The sequence below is a fragment of the Pezoporus flaviventris genome, unplaced genomic scaffold (genome assembly GCF_033815535.1).
Source record: "Pezoporus flaviventris isolate CSIRO_AGI_PZ_B2104156 unplaced genomic scaffold, CSIRO_AGI_Pfla_v1 ptg000008l, whole genome shotgun sequence".
Lineage (NCBI taxonomy): Eukaryota > Metazoa > Chordata > Aves > Psittaciformes > Psittacidae > Pezoporus > Pezoporus flaviventris.
Window position 1 is genome coordinate 2,685,701 of NW_026892556.1, and position 20,845 is coordinate 2,706,545.

The 20,845-nt window shown below is 57.9% G+C and overlaps 4 protein-coding genes across 5 annotated transcripts; 1 reads left to right on the forward strand and 3 right to left on the reverse strand.

The window, feature by feature from the left end:
* Positions 1-58: 58 nt before the first annotated feature.
* SFN (stratifin) lies at positions 59-1,089 on the forward strand. Its single transcript, XM_061449728.1, has one exon. The coding sequence runs from the start codon at positions 299-301 to the stop codon at positions 1,037-1,039; it is 741 nt and encodes a 246-aa protein (XP_061305712.1). The 5' UTR covers positions 59-298; the 3' UTR covers positions 1,040-1,089.
* A 4,817-nt stretch (positions 1,090-5,906) lies between these two features.
* Positions 5,907-10,590, reverse strand: GPN2 (GPN-loop GTPase 2). Its single transcript, XM_061449906.1, has 5 exons — positions 10,067-10,590; positions 8,089-8,245; positions 7,766-7,926; positions 7,036-7,166; positions 5,907-6,539 (listed from the first exon to the last, which is right to left on the reverse strand). The coding sequence occupies exons 1-5, from the start codon at positions 10,481-10,483 to the stop codon at positions 6,467-6,469; spliced, it is 939 nt and encodes a 312-aa protein (XP_061305890.1). The 5' UTR covers positions 10,484-10,590; the 3' UTR covers positions 5,907-6,466.
* A 542-nt stretch (positions 10,591-11,132) lies between these two features.
* On the reverse strand, positions 11,133-16,557 carry GPATCH3 (G-patch domain containing 3). Of its 2 annotated transcripts, XR_009742801.1 has the most exons (8): positions 16,179-16,557; positions 15,496-15,914; positions 14,032-14,206; positions 13,607-13,666; positions 13,205-13,326; positions 12,907-13,034; positions 12,037-12,339; positions 11,133-11,269 (listed from the first exon to the last, which is right to left on the reverse strand). XR_009742801.1 is itself a non-coding variant. In XM_061449907.1 (7 exons), the coding sequence occupies exons 1-7, from the start codon at positions 16,516-16,518 to the stop codon at positions 12,120-12,122; spliced, it is 1,464 nt and encodes a 487-aa protein (XP_061305891.1). In that variant the 5' UTR covers positions 16,519-16,557; the 3' UTR covers positions 11,994-12,119. The 2 variants fall into 2 exon arrangements, 1 of the variants encoding a protein (XP_061305891.1); XM_061449907.1 differs by lacking the exon at positions 11,133-11,269 and having other exon boundaries at positions 11,994-12,339.
* A 1,115-nt stretch (positions 16,558-17,672) lies between these two features.
* On the reverse strand, positions 17,673-19,709 carry NR0B2 (nuclear receptor subfamily 0 group B member 2). Its single transcript, XM_061449908.1, has 2 exons — positions 18,924-19,709; positions 17,673-18,511 (listed from the first exon to the last, which is right to left on the reverse strand). The coding sequence occupies exons 1-2, from the start codon at positions 19,450-19,452 to the stop codon at positions 18,240-18,242; spliced, it is 801 nt and encodes a 266-aa protein (XP_061305892.1). The 5' UTR covers positions 19,453-19,709; the 3' UTR covers positions 17,673-18,239.
* Positions 19,710-20,845: the final 1,136 nt, after the last annotated feature.

A 20,845-nucleotide genomic window follows, 5' to 3' on the forward strand; every position in this document is an offset into this window, starting at 1 on the left:
GGGCACCCATGGGTGCTGCACCCATGGGGCGCGCGGGGCGGTGCCGGGCCCCTCGCCCCTTCCCCAGGGTGAGTCACCGCCATTCGCCTTTTAAGGCTGAGCTCGGCGGGGAGGAAGCCGAGGAGGAGGCGGTCCCGGCCACTCCCGGCTCCCCCCCCCTCGCTGGCTCCTCCCGCTCTCGCTCGAGGCTCCGGGGCTCAGCCAAAAGCGAATCCCGGCGCCGGGGCTCGGCAGAGGCTCCGTCGGCTCCCGGCCCCGCTCCTTGCCCAAGCGTCCGCGCTGCGCACCCGTCCCAGCCATGGCAAGAAACCACCAGGTGCAGAAGGCCAAGCTGGCCGAGCAGGCTGAGCGCTACGAGGACATGGCAGACTTCATGAAGGCGGTGGTGGAGCACGGGGACGAGCTGTCCAACGAGGAGCGCAACCTCCTGTCCGTGGCCTACAAGAACGTGGTGGGCTGCCAGCGCTCGGCGTGGAGGGTCATCTCCAGCATCGAGCACAAAACCGAAGAGGGCGACGACAAAGCGCAGCTGGTGAACGAGTACCGGGAGAAGGTGGAGCGGGAGCTGAACGGGGTCTGCAAGAACGTGCTGGCCCTGCTGGACAAGTATCTCATCAAGAAGGCGAGCGATCCCGAGAGCAAGGTCTTCTACCTGAAGATGAAGGGCGACTACTTCCGATACCTGGCCGAGGTGGCCACCGGGGACGACCGCAAGAAGACGATAGACAACGCCCAGGAAGCCTACCAAGAGGCCATGGACATCAGCAAAAAGGAGATGCAGCCCACGAACCCCATCCGCCTGGGGCTGGCCCTCAACTTCTCCGTCTTCCACTACGAGATCGCCAATGCCCCCGAGCAGGCCATCTCCCTGGCCAAGACCACCTTCGACGAGGCCATGGGGGACCTGCACACGCTCAGCGAAGACTCCTACAAGGACAGCACCCTCATCATGCAGCTGCTCAGGGACAACCTCACGCTATGGACAGCCGAGTGCGCCGGGGAAGACGGCGGCGAGGCTGGCGAAGAGCCCAAGAACTGAACCAGCCCCCATGGAGCCGGGGACTGGCCCCCACCTTCCCCCCCCACCCCACCCCCCACCCCACCCCTCCAGTCCCTTGGGCGTCGCCTCGTGGTTTTCTTTGTTTTTGGTTATTTTTGTGGTTATTTTGGGGGGGGAGGAGGGAAGGAATCTCGGCTCCCCCCCAGCTTGGATGCCGGGATCGGGGGATGGCTTTGGCATGGCCCCCCCCCTCCCCTTCCCTCTCCCCTATCCTCTGCTCTGGGGTGCGGGAAGGGAGGGAGAGGGGGTTCCTCCATCGCAGCCCCCCTCTTTTTAACATTGCGGGGGGCAGCCTGGTCTATGCTGGCTCCAAACCCCCTCTTTTGGAGGGCTGGAGCTGTGATGGGAGGAGGTGAGGGGCCGGGGGGGGGGGGGGGGGGGGGGGGTGTCCGGGCAGGCCCCCCCCATCCCGGAGGGGTGGTGATGTGAATTGCCAAAGCCTCCAATAAACCGTCTCCTGCACCCCTGCCTCTGGTCTGCCTCGTCTCTCCCCTGCACACGCGTCCGGGCAGCTCCTGCTTCACCTCCTGCCCCACCAGGACCAGGGAGCAGTCGGGTCCCAAGGGATCTGCAGCACCCGTTCGGCTGCTCCCGATTCCCCCCCCCAGCCCCATGATGGGGTCTCAGTGTACCCAGTGAGCCCCATCCCTTGGTGGCTGCATCACCACAGCCCATGGAAGGGCTCCGGGGGGGGGCTGGGTGAGGGTTCCAGCAGCCCCACTTTGCCCCACGGAGTGCACTGATGTCCCTGATCCCACAGCGAGGTGTCCCACCCCTTGGAAACCCGCGGTGCCCCAAACCCCATCACCAGGTGTGTCGTGTGTCACCCCCCCACCCCTTGCTCTGTCCAAGGAGGGGCCCCCCAAAAGCAGCACCGTGGGGACAGCCCTGGGGTGTCACCGAGGTGGGGACGCCCCCACCAAGGCCCAGACGCGCTGGGATGAGCGAAAACTCAGCACTTGTGGCGCTGGCGCCCGGCCACGGCGCTGGGTGCAGCTCATGGGGCGCAATCCTGCCCCCTCCCCGCCGCCGGTGCGAGTCCCGGCATGAGCAGTAATTACAGTGCAAGGCAGGCACGGCACCCTGGGCTATGAGCTCATCAGATCCAGCGCAGCAGGGCTGGGCAGGAGCCGGCCTTTGATGGGAAACGCCGGGATGCCGGGAGGAAACGTGCCGTGACTCAGGATGAGGCGCCCCGGTCCAGCGGGGTCCCCCATGGGGGACATGGCAGGGACATGGCAGCGCGGCCAAACCCCAGCTCTTGGGGTGCTGGGAGCTCCTGGGCTTTGGGGAAGCTGAGGCACAACCAGTGACCCCCACACACACAAACTTTGATGGGTGCAGGGGTTGCGGGGGGGGACCCAGCACAAAGCCCCATCGGGTGCAGGGCCCGGCCTGGTGTGTGATGAGGTTCATCGGGGCTCTGCCGTGGGAAAGCGCTGGCTGCTGTGGGAGGTTGAGCTGCACAAACCAGAACCTGTTTGCCCTGGATGGGAGCTCGTCATCAGCTGGAGCAGAGCCCAGCCAAAGGGATTAAACCCCCCCCCTCCATCCCCCTGCCCTGGTCCTGTCCCCATCCCCATCCCTGCATCACTTCGGCCTCACCAAGGGCCGGGCCAGCGGCCCCACAGCAGGTCCCGGTGGGGCGTGGGGGGGGGCGGCCCGGCGGTGTCGGGGGGGGGGGACACGGGACACGCTTGGCCTCCGCCCGGCCCCGAGCGCTCCCAGCCTGGGAACCAGCCCCAGCCTGTAATTACCCAACCCGACGTGAAGAACGAGCCCAGGGCTCCGCTGCCCCTGACCCCCGGCGCCGGGGACACGGGCAGCCCGGGCTGGTTGAACCGGAGCGGGGGGGGGGGAGCTGGAGGGGCACGGACCCAGTGCCAGGGACGGGGGGGGGGGGGAACGGGGTGGCCGCTTGCCCCGGCTGCCCCTGGGGCTCCCGGGGGCAGGGGGACAGCGCGGCTCCCGCCAGCTTCCCGAGACGGAGCCGATTTCAACAGCGCCCTGGTTGCTGCCGTGTGGGACGATGCTCCCCGGCCGCAGCCGGTCCGGCAGCTTTGTGGGGCTGGGAGGGAGGCCCCAGGTCCCCGAGGCAGGTCCCGTGAGGGGGTTGTGCTGCTGCGGAGCACGAGGAGCTCCCCGGGGTCCTCCTGGGCCCGGTTTCACGTAGATCACAGAACCACGGCGTGGTTTGGGGTTGAAGGGACCTTAAAGCTCCTCCGGCTCCAACCCCTGCCACGGGCAGGGACCCCTTCCACTAGAGCAGCTTGCTCCAACCTGGCCTTGAACACTGCCAGGTATCGGGACTCTGATCCCCATCCTTGTCCCATGGCTGAGGATCATCGGAGGATGCTTTCAGCATCCCTGGAACGGGTGCACAGCAAAGCTCTTATATGTTTTATTGACTTTAACACAAGTGGAGCAAAGGGACAAGGGACACGGGACTGTCCCCTACCCTGAAGCCCCCCCCCCGCAGCCAGGCACTGGGAGCAGGTCCAGGGCTGCAGGACCATGGCTGGGTTTGTCCCTTGTCCCCGGCTCTCACAACCTCCCCACAGGGCTTCATGCCCCAGGGCCAGGGCTGGCCGGCTCCTGGCTGATGCTGAGCCGCCACCAGCACCGCCCTGGTGTGGCAGCACCCAAGGGAGCCGGTGCTGGGTGCTGACAGCGCTGGCCTCCTGAGTGCTGTAATGGAGCCAGCAGCGCCCCAACCTTCCCTGGGGCTGGGGTGTGGGGTCACACTGGGCTCAGCCTCTGGATTTTAGCCCATCTCATCCATCCCACAGCCCCCAGCAAGGGGCCGAGCCCTAACCCACACTGCGAGGCTGCCGAAAGCACGCATCCTGGTACCCACGGTCACACCCGGCTGGTGGCTCACTTGTCCTGATGCACACGCTGCGTTTTGGGCTGTGGAGAGGGACCTTGTGGCTGCCATGGGGTGACCCAGCTCTGGATGTACAACCAGGGCTCCAGCGTGGCTGCCTGGCCACAAGGCAGGAATTGGGGCTGGAAGGTGATGGGGGCATGGAAAACCCCATCTCTGGGGCTGCAACCAAAGCCCAAACCCCTCCATCCTGATCGAACGGGACCTCAGCCTTCAGGCTCACCCAGGAGGTCCCACACGTGGTCAGGGTGGGCTCAGCCTCCCCTGGCGCTGGGCTTGGAGGGGCTGGCACAGGTAGGACCAGCTCTGCAGAAAGCCTGCCCCCCCCAGGGATGTGCCTCAATGGGGTGACTAATCCTGGCCCTTCGCCCCAGCTCGTTGCTCAACGGGAACGACAGGAGCCAAAGTGTCACCTCCCTCAGCCCTGGGAGCCTCGGCGAGGCCCTTCCCCTCCCAGCGTGGGGACGTGGGTGCAGGATCCTGTGCCCGGGACCTCCGTGCATCCCCGCCCGCTGCAGAGCCCTTTTCTGCTTCACCCCGACCAGGGAGAATCAGCCCTGCTTCAGCCCCTGCTTTCCAACCCCAGGCTGCAAAGAGCCCTCTGGTGCTGAAACCCGGCCCTTCTCAGGCTCTTTAAGACCTCAGCGTTTCTTGGCTTGGACACGGCAAAGCTTTCCTGAGCTGAGAGGTTTCTGCCACCTCTGATTGCCATGCTCTCCGAGGCTGGGGCTGCAGATGCTGCCTGGGTATTAACATAAAGCAGCCGAACAGCCACCCAGGCTTTGATGGCTCTGGCATAACTCCAGCTTGACCTGAGAATCCCCTTTTAAGCCACCAAATCTCCGCAAGCCCTGAAAAAGCAGCCATAAAACCTCACATTTTTATGATCGCATCTCTCACCCCTTTACTGGGCTCAAAGCTGAGGCAGGGCCACGAGGCAAGGGTGGAATCTGAGCTCTGGTTAGGGTTGGATCGGCTTCCAGAACGTCAGCCCCACAGAGCACTGAAATGCAGCTGCTGGATTGCAACCAGGAATACCCAGGGAAGCCCCTGGGCTCTTGGGAAAAGAGCTCAGGTGCTGCCAGCCAAGAGGAATTGGACTTCTATATTGGAAATGTCAGTGGAGTCTTTCATTATGAACTGTGCGTGTGCACATGCAAGCAAATGTCTTTGCCCTCCTTCTCCTCCCTCAGCTCCTCCTTGTCTCCAAATCCTGACCCCAAAGCTGTGAGCTGCAGCAAAACCTGGGTTTAATTCCCTGCCTGGCTGCAGTCCCTAAGCCAGACGCTGCTCACATTTAGCTTGAGTCTGCAACCACCCTGCTAAGGACCGAATTGTCCTGTGAGGAAGAGCTGGCTTATTTTATGCAAGGTCTTGGGCAAGAGGTGATGCTGAGTCTGCACATGAGCTGGGAGCCGGGAGTCTCGCTCGCTCCCATCCGGGAGGCACTGGGAGCATTGCCCAGTGCGGACGCTTCACTTTGCATCACCCAACCTTTGCAATTCCCTGTCCTGATGGACCCAAGCTGCTGCAGATGCAGAGCAGGTGGCGCAGGAGGCCGAGAGCTGCAGCAGACCAGCAAGGAGGAATGACACGGGAAGGAGGCGAAGCACCAGGGTTTGGGACGTGAAGCAAGCGCAGGAGGTGGCTGAGGGCTGACAAGGCAGCTGCTGGGAAAGGCCCTACATGCAGAGCACGTGCTCCAACCTCCTGCTGAATCACACAGGGTCTGTCTTAATCGAAAGCCTCCAAGAGCAGAGCTTGCAGTTTGTGTGGCACCATCAGCGCCCTGGCAGAGCACAGGAATGACCTGCTTTCACATCCCACAGTCACCCTCCCTCCCTCCAGCAAACACTTGATGATCTACCTGAGAACTGGACATTCCCACCAGAGGCTTTCTAGCCTCGGGCTTTGGAGCACTCTTGGTTTTATTTAGTCAGGTTCAGCCAACTCCGGGGATGAAAGCGAGATGAAGGAGTGTTTTATTAAGAAAGAGTCCATCATTACTTGAAAAGAAAAACAACCCTTTCTCTGTCCTCCTTGGGACAGGTTGGAGGCTTCTCAGCCTGGTTACTCTGAGCACGAGGCCTGTGCATGCTCCTCCTACGCAGTAAACCCCAGACTTCTGCCTCAAGTCTCACTGCAGAAGCGACATCTCAATCTGATTTTTTCCTCCTTTGGATCTCTCTTGGTCATGATGGGTAGGAGAAGACATAGCTGAGGTCAGTCTCCTTATCTTGCTTCTCTTCTCCTGCTGCCCATGCCTTCACCTGCCTAAATCTCTCGTGCTCCTAAGGAAAGACTTGGCTTTCCATCACCTTCCTGCAAAAACACTGCTCCGTGCAGCAGGGCTGAAGCACGAGAGGTCAAACCCTTACAGAGAGGGAGTCCAGCAGCCAGACCTCTGCCTGGAAAAGCTTTCACTTCATCTGAGTCACACGGCCCGGAGATCCCTTAAGCTCCTGGTAGGAAAAGGAGAGGTGTCAAAACAGGGAGCAGCCGTGGAAGGGGTGGGTGTGTTACAGATCCATCACTTCTTCTTCCACAGCTTTGTCCTGAGATTGCACATACCTCTCCTGTACTGCAAGTGTGCTGATAAGGCAGTAATTAAGGAAAACAAGGGGCTGGGTTCAAACACTCCCTTCTGCAAGGAGTTCTTAACGTTCTCAGTGAGGAACCAGCCCCATATTAGCCTCAAGGCTGGCAGGAAGACAGTACTGGCAGCAGCACACAGCACCTGAGTTATTTCTGGCTCTGGCTGATCCCAGACCTGACAAGTACAGGAGAATCAATTGTATGGTTTGGATGAGTGGAATGAACCACTCCAGGTTGGTGTGAGAGACAGGGAAGTTGTCAAAAGAGTCTTCCCACATTCACAGTATCAATTAGCAACGACTGTGGTGGCTTTGGCATGGACAACTGTCTGTAAGGTCAGGGCTGAGCCCTACCAACTCGCTGCATAGGTCTCACCCAAACAGCATCAGATGATGCTGGGAACAACCAGGGCCTGCAAACTGCCAGCCACACCTCCAGTTTGTCCTTCCCCAAGGAAAAACTCAACAGACAGAGGGTCAGTGGTGAAGGATACGAAGTGAAGTGGAAATCAGCTCCCACTGCTGCCGACATCAATGCTTCGAGGCTCCTGTGCTCCTGGTCTCCAAAGGAATAGCCATTGGCTTTGTCCACTGCCTGCATCACCTGCTGCATGCTCTGCTTGTCCTGGAAGGGAGGGAGATGACACACAGGGAATCTGGTCCTTCCCCTGGGGCAAGACAGCTCCTTCCCCAGGGGCGCAAAGGGACACAGGACAAACAGGGGCACCCACTGCTGAGCCCGAATACGTGATGGGCTGACACCCTCCACCTTCTCCCTCCCTTTCATCACCTCTTGTCTCAGCCCATTTGCCCTTGTTGGCAGCGCTGCAAACTACCAGATGAACATTTGCAGCCCTTCCTCCCAAATGTATTCCTCCCAGTCTTCTAATTATTTTAGGCTCCCTAATTTAACGTTTTAGGTTAATACTTTGTCCAGATTTGAAGCACAGGCACAGAAGAGCTGAATGCAGCGGGACCCCAGGACACACACAAGGCCCACACAGCCCTGAGCTCATCAGCCTTTTCTTTTCCCTTGGCTGCCACAGATCACTCACAAGCGTTTCACTCTCCTCCTCCATTCCCAAGTCTTTCCACAGCTCCTCCTCCCTCCCCAAATCTCTTTCAGCTCTCATGGCTCTAAGCAGACACAACCTGGCTGCTACCAAACTGCTGGCCAAACACCCAGTGCTCCCTGTTCTCTCTGCCCCACTCCTGCCTCCTCACCTGGACATTGAGTGGAACGAAGGACACCAGGCTGTAGTCCTCAATCACCTCCACCAGCTTCTCATTGAGGCGGCGGTAGTTTCTGAAGAAGGGGTCAGAAGCTAAATGGTCAACCAGATAGGAGAGGTCCAGGACCTCTGTGTAATAATCCAGGTTGAAAGCTGCATGGAAACACCAAGAAGCTCTGAAGGCAGCTTGTAAATTGAAGAACCCAGTGAGATTTACACCAGTTCCCCATCCATCTCCCAGCGATGCATCCCTCAACACCTCCTTTGTACCCGTCCCAGCCCAATTCCATGTGTGTCTCTCTCCCAGGCTCTTACCCAGTTTGCCATATTGCTCAATCAGGTCCATCTTGGAGAGGACATTGACATGGGGCAGCTCCACGTGCAGCATGGTGGACAGGGAGGTGCAGAGAACAGAGATGAACTTGCCAGGGTCTGTGCAGTAGTGAGAATCCACCAAGTGCACTGCAGCCAACTGGACAGCAAAGGCACAGAAGGACAGCACCAGGTCAGACCCATGATGGAGTGGCTATAGGACAACCTGTTCAAGACCTGACTATAACCACATAGACCCCCATACAGGGAAAGTTATCACCTACCTCCTGAATAGAAAACATCCTCACATACAAGTGCATGCATATAGCAAGTCTATCCCACCACACTCCCATCCCACCTTGGGGATTGAGAACTCAGGGTGCTGCTGCTCAGAAAGGGCTGTAGGGATGGTTAGAGGGGTGCTGAGCCCCACCAGCACTACTGAAAAACACTTAAATCTGCAACTGCTGCCCTTTACTTCCTTTGCAGCTGAAGTTTCCATGCCTGTCTGGACTCAGCAGGGTTTTGGGTACTGGGAGCTGGGGTTAACTCTCCTGAACACCACGACTGCTTCCAGATGTCCACCTTCCCCTCAGGAATGCTCAGGAGCAGTGACTGCAGCACACCACGTTCTGCTGGGAGAACCAATTGCCCTGTGGTTTGCAATAATAATTAATAATTACACTAATGAGCAGGTTGATTCCTGGCGTTTTGTGGAGCTGTAACAATGTGGTCTGAGATCTCTGTTAAGTTACTGCCTCTTACACAACGTTACTCAAAGCCAGGGCTCTGTAGTTGAGTGTGGCTGAGTCACAGCTATGCTTCTGCAGCAGAAAAGAGTCAGTTTCAAGCTGACAGGCACTCGGGCCAGCATCACCACAGCAATGCAACTCTCTTTTTTTAGCAACCCCAATTGCATGCACATTTATTTAAATCAAAATCATCTCTAATGCGCCGATTCCCAGTGACATTCTCAAGCAAATGAACTTGCCCTTCTTGCTCACACCACACATGGTTTGCACATTCATGCTTTGGCCCAAATGCAAAGCAAATGCAACGTAAGCAAGTTCGCTTGCTTGTGGGACTCTTCTCACCTGTGCTTCCTCATTTGCATCGTCCATTGTGCAAGAAAGCACAGAGCACGTACTACAACGTGCAGAGCACTGGGGCTGGGCTGCAGGAGAGCCAGGGTGGGCTCCTGCACAGGACACAGTGAGCAGTGCAGGGTAAAGGATCCCTCCTTGCCCAGTGCACCCATCGACCTCTGAAATACAGCACCCGCTCTGATATAACACACAAGGTCTGTGGAGAGGACCCTGGAGCACAGTGTGAGCGTGTGAGGAAGGAACCCATGCCTTTGGTCATGATAATCCTACTGCAGTCTTGCCCGGAGAAGAGAAGGCTCCAGGGAGGCCTCGTAACAGTCTTCCAATACCTAAAGGGAGCCCCCAAGAAATATAGAGAGGGGCTTTGGACAAAGGCCTGTAGGGACAGGCCATGGGGAATGGCTTTAACCTGCCCGAGGGGAGACTGAGATGAGCTCTTAGGCAGAAGCTCTTCCCTGTGAGGGTGCTGAGGCGCTGGCACAGGGTGCCCAGAGAAGCTGTGGCTGCCCCATCCCTGGCAGTGTTCAAGGCCAGGTTGGACACAGGGGCTTGGAGCAAGCTGCTCCAGTGGAAGGGGTCCCTGCCCGTGGCAGGGGGTTGGGACTGGATGAGCTTTAAGGTCTCTTCCAACAGAAACCAGTCTGGGATTCTATGATTAAATGCCCTGAACAAGCCACTCTTTTGCAAATCCTCTGAGCGTAAAATGGGGTGAAATCCCCCTCCTGCCCTGATAAAGCCATTTCACTTGAGATGCCAAACAGGTCAGTAAAGAACACAGTTTGTTAGTCCCCACCATCAAAAGCTCTTCCTATGAAGTGTGCAGCTTCTGAGCCCTTTGCACAAGCTCACGGGGCCCTGTGGAGCCTCAAACTTACCCTGAAATTCCACTTGACCAACTGTGCGAAGATGTTCCTCAGGGCATCGTGGTGGGTGTAGAGCTCCACCTGCCCCGGGCAGTCAAACAAGTAGTAGTGACCCCTGAACGCAGCCAGCTTCTCCTGCAGCCAGTCGAAGTTGGCCTCCAGGTACTCCATGCAGTAGATCAACCCCCCGTTGGGCCCCAGCTTCAGGCTCTCCATGACGTCGGGCAGGGTGATGAGCTCGGCGATGTCCACGGAGCATTGGTAGGGCATGGTCTCGTTGGCAGGGTCCAGGTTCACCACCGTCACCTTGCGCCCAAGCCTGCCCATGAACTCCTGCATGCCATGGCAGTACGTTGTCTTGCCAGAGCCCGGAGGGCCGATTACCACCTGGCCAAAGGCCAGCGAGCTCCCCTTGCTGCCCTCAGACATGTTGGCTCATCTCCTTCCCTCGGCTGCAGAAGGAAAATCCACCGTTTACCGTTTTATTTGCATTGATACGAACGGGAGAGCTGCTGGAATTCACACCGAAGGGAGCATGTGGAAAGGAAGGGGAAGGGGCCATTGTGTCCCTGCTTGCACTGCTGAGCCCCACGCCGGGGGGGACGTTACCCTGTCACCCCCCAGCTGGCGATGCTGTGGCTGGAAACAAGCACAAACACCCCCCCCCCCCCAACCAGACCCACAGGGCTGTGCCTGAGGGGGCAGATCCCTCCCTGCTGCCCGCTGTGGGGTGAGGTTTACCCTAACGGGGTCCTTCCTGATGTGGCAGGGGCACCGGTTCCCTCCCCTCCATTGCTCCACGCCCTCCCTCCTCCCCATAGCGTTCCACATCCCCTCTCCTGCATGCTCCTTCCCGCACCCTCACAGGGAAGCTCTTCCGCCTCAGAGCTCACCCCAATCCCCCCCCCCCGGCACGTTAAAGCCATTCCCCCTCGTCCCATGAGCCGCATCCTCTTCTCCCCACGTCCCTTTATCCCCCACCACGTTCCCCCTTCTCCCCAGTAACCCCCGTTCTCCTCCATACCCCCTGCCCAGCTCCCTTCACGGCCCATGGCCCCCACAGCCGCCCGTAGGCCGCTCGCCGCCGCCGGTGCTCCGGGCACTGGGTCCGGGTGTCCGCGGGCCCCGAGCGCTGCGTTCCGGGGTAGGAACGGCGGCTGCCAACACAGCACCCTCTAGCGGCCGGAGGGACGCGTAGCTCCTCCAGCGCCGGGACTCGACCCCGGATCTGAATCCCGGCATCAGGGGGTGGGGTCGCGGGTTCGAGTCCCGCCGCCGGCCCTTGTCCCTCCAGCACAACCCAAACCCTCCGTCTGCCTCCAAGAGAAGGGGAAATCACTCCCTGCATCCCACCCGACACGGCGAGAGCCTTAAGGAAGGTCAAGGGGAGCCCGCCTGCGGAGTGCCCACCAATCCCCATTCAACCCTCCAGTACTGGGTCACTAGGACGAAGGCTTCCCATCCCCCTCGGCATCCAAGAAGAGTGCCTGCGTCAGGAAAACGGGGCAGAGCATGTTCAGAGAGCTGTGGAAGGAAGCACCCGCTACGCCCGACCGCAGGGCAACGCCTCCCGCAGAATTCCTCTGGAGGCTGCCAGGACAAGTCTTTCATCCCGATGAGTTTCTCCCAGGAGTGTGGGATCACCACACCCAAGCAACGCGAAGCTGCGGGCCAGCAGGGAGCTTTCAGCAGGACAGTTACCGTGCCACGGCTCACCCTGTCTGTACTTGTCCTTCCCTGGGTCTCAGGCAACCATGAACTATGAGTTCTGGGTTGTTAGGCTCACCTAGCACACAGGCTTGGTTGATTCAGGCATTAGTAGCGACTTTAAACCACCAGTCAGAAGTGCAACACCCTTCCCAGTTCCCACTGGACAGGATCAGTGCTATTTTCCCTCATTGGAGGGTTCAATTAGGGGAAAAAAACCCCACCGACACAATTTGTTACAAGTGTGTATTTCTTCCAAAAATAAATATAAAAACACCCTGCTTCAAACCTGAGACCAGGAGCCAGCCTGTGCTCAGCAGGAGTGGAACCATCCCAAAGGCTCTGTGACAGTCTCTGCTCAGTGGGACTGGGCACTGAAGCTCTGCAGAGCGCCATGGGATGCCCGGACAAATGCCATGTGCTGCCTGTACTTCATGGCAGTGGGTGGCTGGCGCCTGAGCAGTTGGTCACCACTGTCCTTTGGGTCAGGGTCATCGTAGATGGTTGAGATGAGGATGGGAGAGTCCTGCCGGGGCTTTTTCACCCTGATGAAAGTTGACAGTTTCTCCCCGTGGTACCTAGAAGGAAGCAGGAAATGTTTGGTCCCACATTGCTGAGGCAGACAGGCACCCCTGTGAAACCCAGCTCCTTTCCTTCACCTCCTGCACAGGAGAGGTGTCCTTGTAATAAGCATTCTTATCCTATTCCTGGCTGTGAGAACTGTAGAACAAGAGCCAGCCCTCACAGTGAAGCACACCACCACACAAAGCCTCCAGCGCCTTCTCCTGAGAAGGCAGGGCTGAGGTGCATGGCTACAGCTCAGGTAGCTGGGGCTCTCCCTGCTAGAGTACCATAGCAGAGGTGACTCTCAGTCCTCAAGCACAGCTCTCCCTTTGTGTTTGTGTGCTGTAGAAACCTACAAACGATTTCCAGTTCTACTCTTAACACCATACACCCCTGTAAGGAGCACTGAACCCATCAGGAACAGCAGCATAGTTGGCTCTGGGGTGCTGTGGCAGGCCCTGCCACCAGCTGCACAAAGGCAGATCCCTGTTCCTTCTGCAGCCAGTTAGCTGCTGTGTCAGCCCAGATTGCTCAGGCAGAAGCTCTGAACACCACCCAGCAAGTGATGGTTGGGTACTTACCCCAGCCCCCTCTTACATCTGGGGTTCTGACCCTCATTGTCCAGAGCTTCAGCCATTCCGGAGTTGCTGCTCCCCAGCCCCAGCCCCTCCGTCCAGCCCTGCTGCTCCAGCACCTTCCTGCCAAAGCCCTGGGAGAGAGGAAAAAAACCATCACAGAGCTGCTGGACAAAGCCCCCCATATCTTCTGCAGAATGCTCTGCCCCTTCCTCACATCTAAGACCTCTCCTCCCCCTAACTCACAAGTGCTGCCACCTCCTGCCCTGCCCCATCAGCTCCTGAGCATGTATCCAAGGCTCACCTTGGTGTATCTCTCAAAGGCACCAATCTGCTGCCTTGAAACAGACCCATCCTCCAAACCGTCCCGGAGTCGCTGCTCCAGACGCATCTGGACCGAGTCCCGAGCATCCTTATCACCTCCATCTAGGGAGAAAGAAGCAAGAGTCAGAGCAGCACAGCTTAGGAAAGCTGCTCACTCCCATCATTTCCCCCAGAGCAGCACGCAACAAGGAAGCAGAACCTGTTCTTCTTGGCAGCTCTCACTGCCAGACAAGAAGAAACGCTGTTTGATGTACCCTGACGTCTTGGACGCTTTCAAAGGATGACAAAGCCAAAGAATTCCTCACTGCAGAAATTCTGCAGGGTCAGAGTTTCCCAACCTCCCTGGTTTCCTGAGTGTGTGTGGGGGTTCAGCTCAAGATACCTTTGTCATAGTAGATGCTCATGTCCACATCCCAGTCATCTGCAGTCTGCTCATCGAAGTCTGCCAAGAGAAAGGAAACACCAGTTTTGGGGACAGTTGTGGAAGCCTGACACAGAAGAGCTGTTTGATGGTGGCCCAGATCCCTATTCTCTCTAACAAAATGGGAAGGAAACGGTATTAGAAGCTCTGCACACCACAGTGCTTACACAAGGGGCTGCCAGCATGACCACTGGGGTCTCTGGTGACTGGATTGAACCACTGCAGGTTTTGTGCTTGAGGGAAGGTTTAAAAAGCAATGGCAAGATACCCACATCTGCAGCTGATGTGGAGTGTTCCTATGGGGTGACGTGATTTACCTGCAGGCCTGCCCCCCCCTAGCTCGTGGTGGTTAGTTTGTGGCTCAGTGACACAAACACCAACATTACCTCCATCCTGCTCCTGCCAGTACTGAGCATCTGTGTAGAAGACAAGGCCAGAGCCGCCCTTCTCCCACTTCAGCTCAATCTCCTCTTCAAAGAGCCTCTCCTCCACACGGTCCTGCTTGGTCACGTCCTCGTACAGAGCCTCGTGGCGCTCCCATTCCTCACAGGTATCATTGTCCTGCAAAGGAGGTGGAGAAAGGTGGGTGCCAGACAGCACCCGGCCTCCCCCGTTTCCCTCACCCTCACAGCACCTTCCCTATGAAACAGCTTTGTCGACAGAGCTCGTCTCAGCCTGCTGCTTTCAGGCACTAACACGACCAGCACTGATGACTTCATTCCCCTGACTAATGCCATCTTCAGAGTCAGCAGAGAGAAGTGGTGAAAAATACCACATCACACCCACTTCAGAGCATGCTTTCAGCGGTGTACTCCCTCTGGAACACACAGATGCCCATGTAAGGAGCAGGTGTGTTGGACAGAAAGTCAGCACTAGCAACAAATTAATTCCACTCATGTTGATCCCTAAAGAGATTGTGCTGGTTCCAGGGAAGCAGCTCACTGGCACGGCCACAGAGCAGACTGACAGCTTTACTGCTGCCTGCCCACTTCTGGGTAGAGTCCTCTAATGAAGACATTAACCAGCTGAGGAAGAGCCAAAAGAATGGCTGGAGATCCAGGAAACAGCCTGTGAGAAACAGCTACAGGAGTCTGTTTAGCCTGGAGAAGAAAACACTGAATACAAAGTTTGTAAAGCAAGGAACAAAGCATTCCCTGTGTCCGCTGTTGCTAGGAGAACCTAATGGCATAAAACTGCAGCAAGGATTCAGCATCTAAGTTAATTCTGGTGTAGCAAAGAACGGGAATGGCTTGCCTCAGGATTGTGCTGGCTCTGTAATAATAGAGGGCTGTGAGAACAGGCTAGACAGGCGTCTGTCAGGTGGAGAGAAGGGAGAAAGTCTCCGGAGAGCCTGTCCAGCCCAGTTTTCTAGGAGTCTTTGTCATGAAAGCCATTTTTCTCCGAATGACTACCTTCAGTGCAGGAGCAATCAAGGTCAGCCATTTGTGCAGCTCCATGCATCGTTTCCAGCACATGAATGTGCTCCCAAATCTCATTTACAAGCAACAGCAGAGCTGGGCCAACCTGCCAAACAGCAGGGCAGGGATCTGCTCCTGTAGCACCAGCCTCCTCCTGTGCCTGCTCCTCTGGACTGAACCCTTTGGGCTCAACCCTGACCAAACCCTTTGGGCTCAACCCCTACAACCACCCTGCTTTGGACAGGCAATTTTGGAGGTGTTAATGCCTACATTGTCCACGTGCCAAGATGTGAACACCCTCATGTTAACACTGCTTTTAGACAAGCAATTTATATAACAAAGATAAAAAGCAAGCTCTGAGAGCTGTACTGGCCTTCCCAGCTGTGCAGCTGCAGTGGGCAGCTCTGGATGGTGCTAGAAACATCCACTTACATCATCTGAGTGCGATTCCTCTTCCTCCTTCTCCTGCCCCTCCTCATCTTCCTCAGCACGGGCTGGGTGAATCACCTCAGATGTTGCCACAGGCCCCTCATCCTCTGTGATCTCATCCCCTGTAGCAGTGTAAACTCTTTCTTCTTCTATAACTGTCTCAGTGTTCCGGTATTCAAAAGGCACATTCCCATACCGATGGCATGAGCCAGTCTTTGGGAAATTCAGCTGCAACTTCTTGATAATCCAGGGAGGCAGCCTGCAGGCCCGGATCAGCTCCAGGAAAACCTTCAGGGGGGTGCCCACGTTCCCATAAGGCATGAAGGAAGGAGGGTTGAACTCAGGCAGCCGCTTCAAGTCTGCTTCGGCAATAGAGTCACCTGCAGCCGGTCCGTGCCCGCAGCAGGGAGACGTCTCTGTGCCTGCAGGAGGGAAGGAACGGCTTTGTGAGGGAAAACACTCCACCACAGAGGGGTAAATCACGTCCCTCCCAGGCAGGAGAGGGATAAGCAGGCTCCAAAATGACTCTTTTTGCCTCAGAAAGGATTTAATGTCTTAAGGAAGCCCTGTGAGGGCTTTCAACACTCAGGCTGGCGCCCGCAGGGAGCCCAACGGGTCCTCCAGGCCCATCAGAGGAGACCCGACCCGACCCAACCCGACCCGACCTCCCCTCCCGTTGCTCGTACCTGTGCCGGGGCTGAAGCGGACCCTGCGGATGAGGCAGCGGCCGGGCAGCGAGGCACCGCCGGGCCCGACCCACCGCTTGCCCGAGTACATGCGGACGAAGCGGCGGGCGCGGCCGGGCCGCACGGCCACCAGGCAGGAGCAAGTGCGCGGCGCCGCGGCCTCCTCACCGCTCCCCGCCGGCGGGCGCTCGGGGCGGTGCCGGTAGTGGAAGCAGAGGAAGCCGCCGGCCTCTATGAACTGGCTGAAGTAGGCGCGGAGCTGTGCGGAGCGCAGCGCGGCCGGGATGCCGCTCACCAGGCAGTACCGAGAGGCGCCGCCATTACCCCCCGGCGCCGCCATCTTGCCCGGCCGGCACGGCGCGCTCTGATGACGTAGGTCACCGAAGCGCGGAGTGGGCGCCGCCTGGTGGCCAGGAGGGATCTGGGGGGATCACAAGCTCTGGGGGTGGCCAAGCCGCAGTGGGGGTCACAAGCCATGGGGGTGTGAGGGTGCTGGGGGTCTCCAAGCCCCACATGCCATGCAGTGTGGCCCCATACAAGGGGTTCTTTCTCTTGCTGAAGCTCCAGTGCCATGTGTCCCCCCATGGAGGGGTGCCCCATAGCATCAGACCTGCTCCATGGGCAGTGACACCGGGGGGGTGTCACAGCAGAGGGGGCAGCGCACAGCGATCCCTGCCCCGGGGGCAGGATGGAGGCACCGGGGGCTCTGCCCTGCGCCTGGCTTCGGGGTAGCTCTGGCACCCACATGCCATGACTCACGCACGTGTCACCGGGCGCGGGGCTGCCCGTGGTTGGCGTGGGCCTCATCCGGTGACTCATGCCCTCCCTGCCCCATGGAAAACGGCCGTCATGGGGCTGAGATCACCTTGGAAGCCTCTGTCCCTGCTGAGCGGCACCGGCGAGAGGGCTCGAGGTGTTTTCATGGGCAGGAGGAGGACGGGGCGTGGGGAGGCTTCGTGTGGCTTCACCCAACCCTCATCTGGGCCGGGCGTTTGAGCCTCTTGGCAGCTGCATGTGCATCCAGGTGAGTCAGAGCATCCACTTCTGACACCACCAGTGGGCTGGGAGCCTTGGGTGAGGCTCAGCACCTGGAGAACGGTCAATTCCTTGCGTCCCATCACAACGCTCCCTCCCCATGGCAAGGCAGATGGATTTCTATGGAAAGGCCCTTTCCTTTGGAGCACCCTTTCCATGCTAGCCCCCCTCAGAAATGGCACCCCAGCTCTAACAAATCACCACCACGTTCCAAAACATAAAACATTTTATTAAAAAAATAATTTATTACAACTTATATACAAACTCCAGACTGTTTCCTTATAAAATACTGACATCTAACTTGTGGCAGAAGCTGCAGGCAGGAGGAATGAGCTTTCCAGGCTCTATCTCCAACAAGGAATCTTTGGCTCAACTGCTAAAGTAGCTCAGTTCAGCTCCACAGTGTTTGCAGCTCGGGGTTTGCTCACTGGCCCAAATGCTCTTAGTAACCCACTGTGGCATTTCATGGTGTTAAAGAGAAAAGATGGAGTCAGACAGAGAGGGAAATCTGCACACTCTGCAAGATCTGATACTGTTTTTTCCCCTTTTGGTGCCTTAGGAAGATCTTTCATGAATAGTTCTAAGATTTCAAGCACAATAAACAGAGCAAGACTTCACCCAGACCTAATCCCACCATGTTTATGATCGGGAAGCGATGCTGAGGACATGCCTCAAAACCACAGTCAAGCTGTTAGCTGAGGACACACCTCGTCTCTTGGAGTTAACAGCAAAATGCACATTGATTTCAATGGGATCAAGGATTCACTGAGGAAAAACCAGGCTGGGCTCTAACCTGCCCTGCTCCATGCTCTGTTCTCCTGAAACGGAGACCAGGAGCTGCTGTAAACACCAGCTGAACTGGAGTTGTTTCTCTGCCTGCTCTGCTGCAGCCTAGCAGAATCCTCCTGCCTCATCCTTACTGCAATCCCTGCAGAGTCCAAGGCTAAATCCCTGCTCCCAGATGCACTTTCCTTGCCTGGCAAGGTGTGGGGAGCACCCATGGGGCTGGGGGCTGAGCGTGGCTCCTCAGCACGCCGCAGGAGCCAGCTGCCTGCCCGTTATCTCATAGAGCATTTCGGCAAGGAGCTCCACGATGTCCGCGTTGCCGATGATGGGTCGGAAGAAGAGATCCGTGATGAGGGCAGGAGGGATGGATTTCAAGGTGGAGGTGATGAGCAAAATGCGGGCGAAGCGGCCCTGGTCCTCGGGGTGCAGGGGCTGCAGCACCTCCTGAAGCGCTCGCTGGGCTTCCTGCTGGAGGCTCTCGATGTACAGGGAGGCCCTCAGCCCAGGGACGTCTGCCGAGGGACAGGGGAAAAGATGGGGATGAAGGAGGCTGGAAAAACACGCCAGCTTTTGTCCATCCCACCCTTCCCTATTTCTCAGAAGGGATCTCCAAGGCCATACTAATGAGGTGTATGCAGCACTACCGAGTTGTGCCAGGGCTGCCGTTTGAAGGAGGAAAAGTAATTAACTGGGCAAACTACTGCTGTACATCAATCCTGAAGTGCTTTAGTGCATGCAGGGCTGGCAAAGCTCTCTGACATCCCTCCTCCCCGCTTCCTGGCACTTTCGGTAGCAGGGAGTGTTAAGAATGAGGTAATGGGATGATCTGAGGGTCCCCAAGCCAAGGGGCACACATGGAGATGCTGATGGGAGCAGGGTGAGCTCTCCCACCAGCAGGCAGAGCCATGAGCACTGAGCACTCACCAGGATTGAAGAGAATGGCTCCTTTCAGGTAGGCATACTCCTTGGGGCTCAGGTCCAGGCTCCAGAAGGTGTTGAGGCAGCACTGCAGCCGCTGCACAGCCGCCAGCGTGGGCTGTGCCCACTCAGGCTCCTGCCGTTTGCTTTGCCCATTGAGGAGGATCTTCTTGAGCATGCTGGGGGCTGGGGTCTCCATCACCTCAAAGGTCACCATCTCCTGGACCAGCCCCAGGAGGAAAAGGGGGACCCAGCAGCTGTCCAGCAGCAGGAGCTGGTCCTCTCGGGGCAGCAGGTTGAAGGAAGGGAGGTTTTTCATGAAGCTGATGGTCTTTACCAGCACGTTGGAGGCTGCCTGGCAGGTGATGTGGGGCGTGCGGAGGCAGACGGTGCGGCGCTGGTGGCAGAGGCAGCGCTGCTGCACTGGGCTGTGGCTGAGGTTCTGGCTGAGGAGGGTGTAGAGGATGGCGGTGTGCTTGTCCTCGCTGTGGCACTGGCACCTCTCACAGTCCATGGCCATGCTGCTGCTGGTCATAGCCGAGCCGAGGGGCTGGATCCTCAGCAAAACTCAGCTCCTGCTACAGCAGATGGGAGAGAGACATAAAATCCCTCCGGAACCCTCCGCTGCAGGCTGGATTCTCCCTGTCTTCCCAGCTCTGCCAGCCCATAGCCGCTCAAACCAGCTCTTATAAGGCCAGGCCAGGAGTGAAACACCCCTCCACAGCCTTGACCGCGCTGTGATTAAGCAGTCATTATAAAAGCCCAACCACCCACTGTCACCCGGGCTGATTGGCCGGGGCAAAGGAGTTTGTGCACCGTGTCAACGGCCGTTTTCTCAATGAAGCAGCAAGGGAAGGGGCCAGTGGGTTGGGCGACCTTATCACCATTCCCCAAACAGTATAAACAAAGTCATTAACCCAGCCTGTACCATGGCACCAAGGCCCCCGCGCTGCCGGCGGTGTCGCTGCCGGCAGGGTCACACGCACTCGTCTGGGGCCTCCCTTCCATGACCCGCGTGCTCCGGCCTTGGAACAACCAACCTGGAAGTTGTTTTAGCAGCACCTGTTTGCCTGACCTTGCTCAGGAGACTCTGGTTGTTAGAGAGGAGGAAGAGAGAGGCGGCGAGCCATGGGCTGCGGCGGTCAGCCCCAGGCGAGGCACAGGGATCCGTTCGGGTCTCTCGGGGGAAGCGCAGGGCAGGAGAAGGGCAAATTCTTGGATTTTCACCTGGAATTATTGAGTGGTTTTAGTCATTGAGCAGCAGGAATTGAAGCAGGGAAGCAGCAGCTTCTAATCATGGGTTTCCAGAGGGGGTGTGTGGGTGTGTGAAGAGAGGAGGGCACAGAGGGAGACACCCCCCCCTCAATCCTAACACACACACAGAGGGATGGCAAAAAATACCCCATCTGAAGGTTCAATCAGATAGGGGCAACTCGTTTTACCTTGCTTTCAGATGTGTTTCATCGGCACCACGGGCTGCCAGCCCCCAAGCACACCAGAACTGGGTTGTTTGGGCAGGGAAGGCTCAGTATGGCACAGCTATAGAACCAATGAGCCTGGAAAAGACCTTTAAGACCATCGAGTCCAGCCATTACCCCAGGACCACGCCTAACCCGTGACAATGAGGGCACACCAGCACATGGGCAACAGGAGACATAAAAGCATGAGGATTTGGGGGTTTTACCTTCTCTGCTACCCCATCTCCTCCCGCGGGGAGATGAGAAACCAGAGCGATGGGATCAGACCACTCCAAGGCACCTCCCGTCCCTCGAGCAACCTCTGCTCTTCACCCTATCCGTGTGCCAGGATCATTCTCCACCACCCCACGCTGGTTGTGAGGCCGGACCCAGGCTCGCGGGTGACGGGGGCCAAGGTGCAGAGCCGGCGTCCCCGGGAGGGCAGCGCAAGGCCCAAGGCAGGCTCAGGGG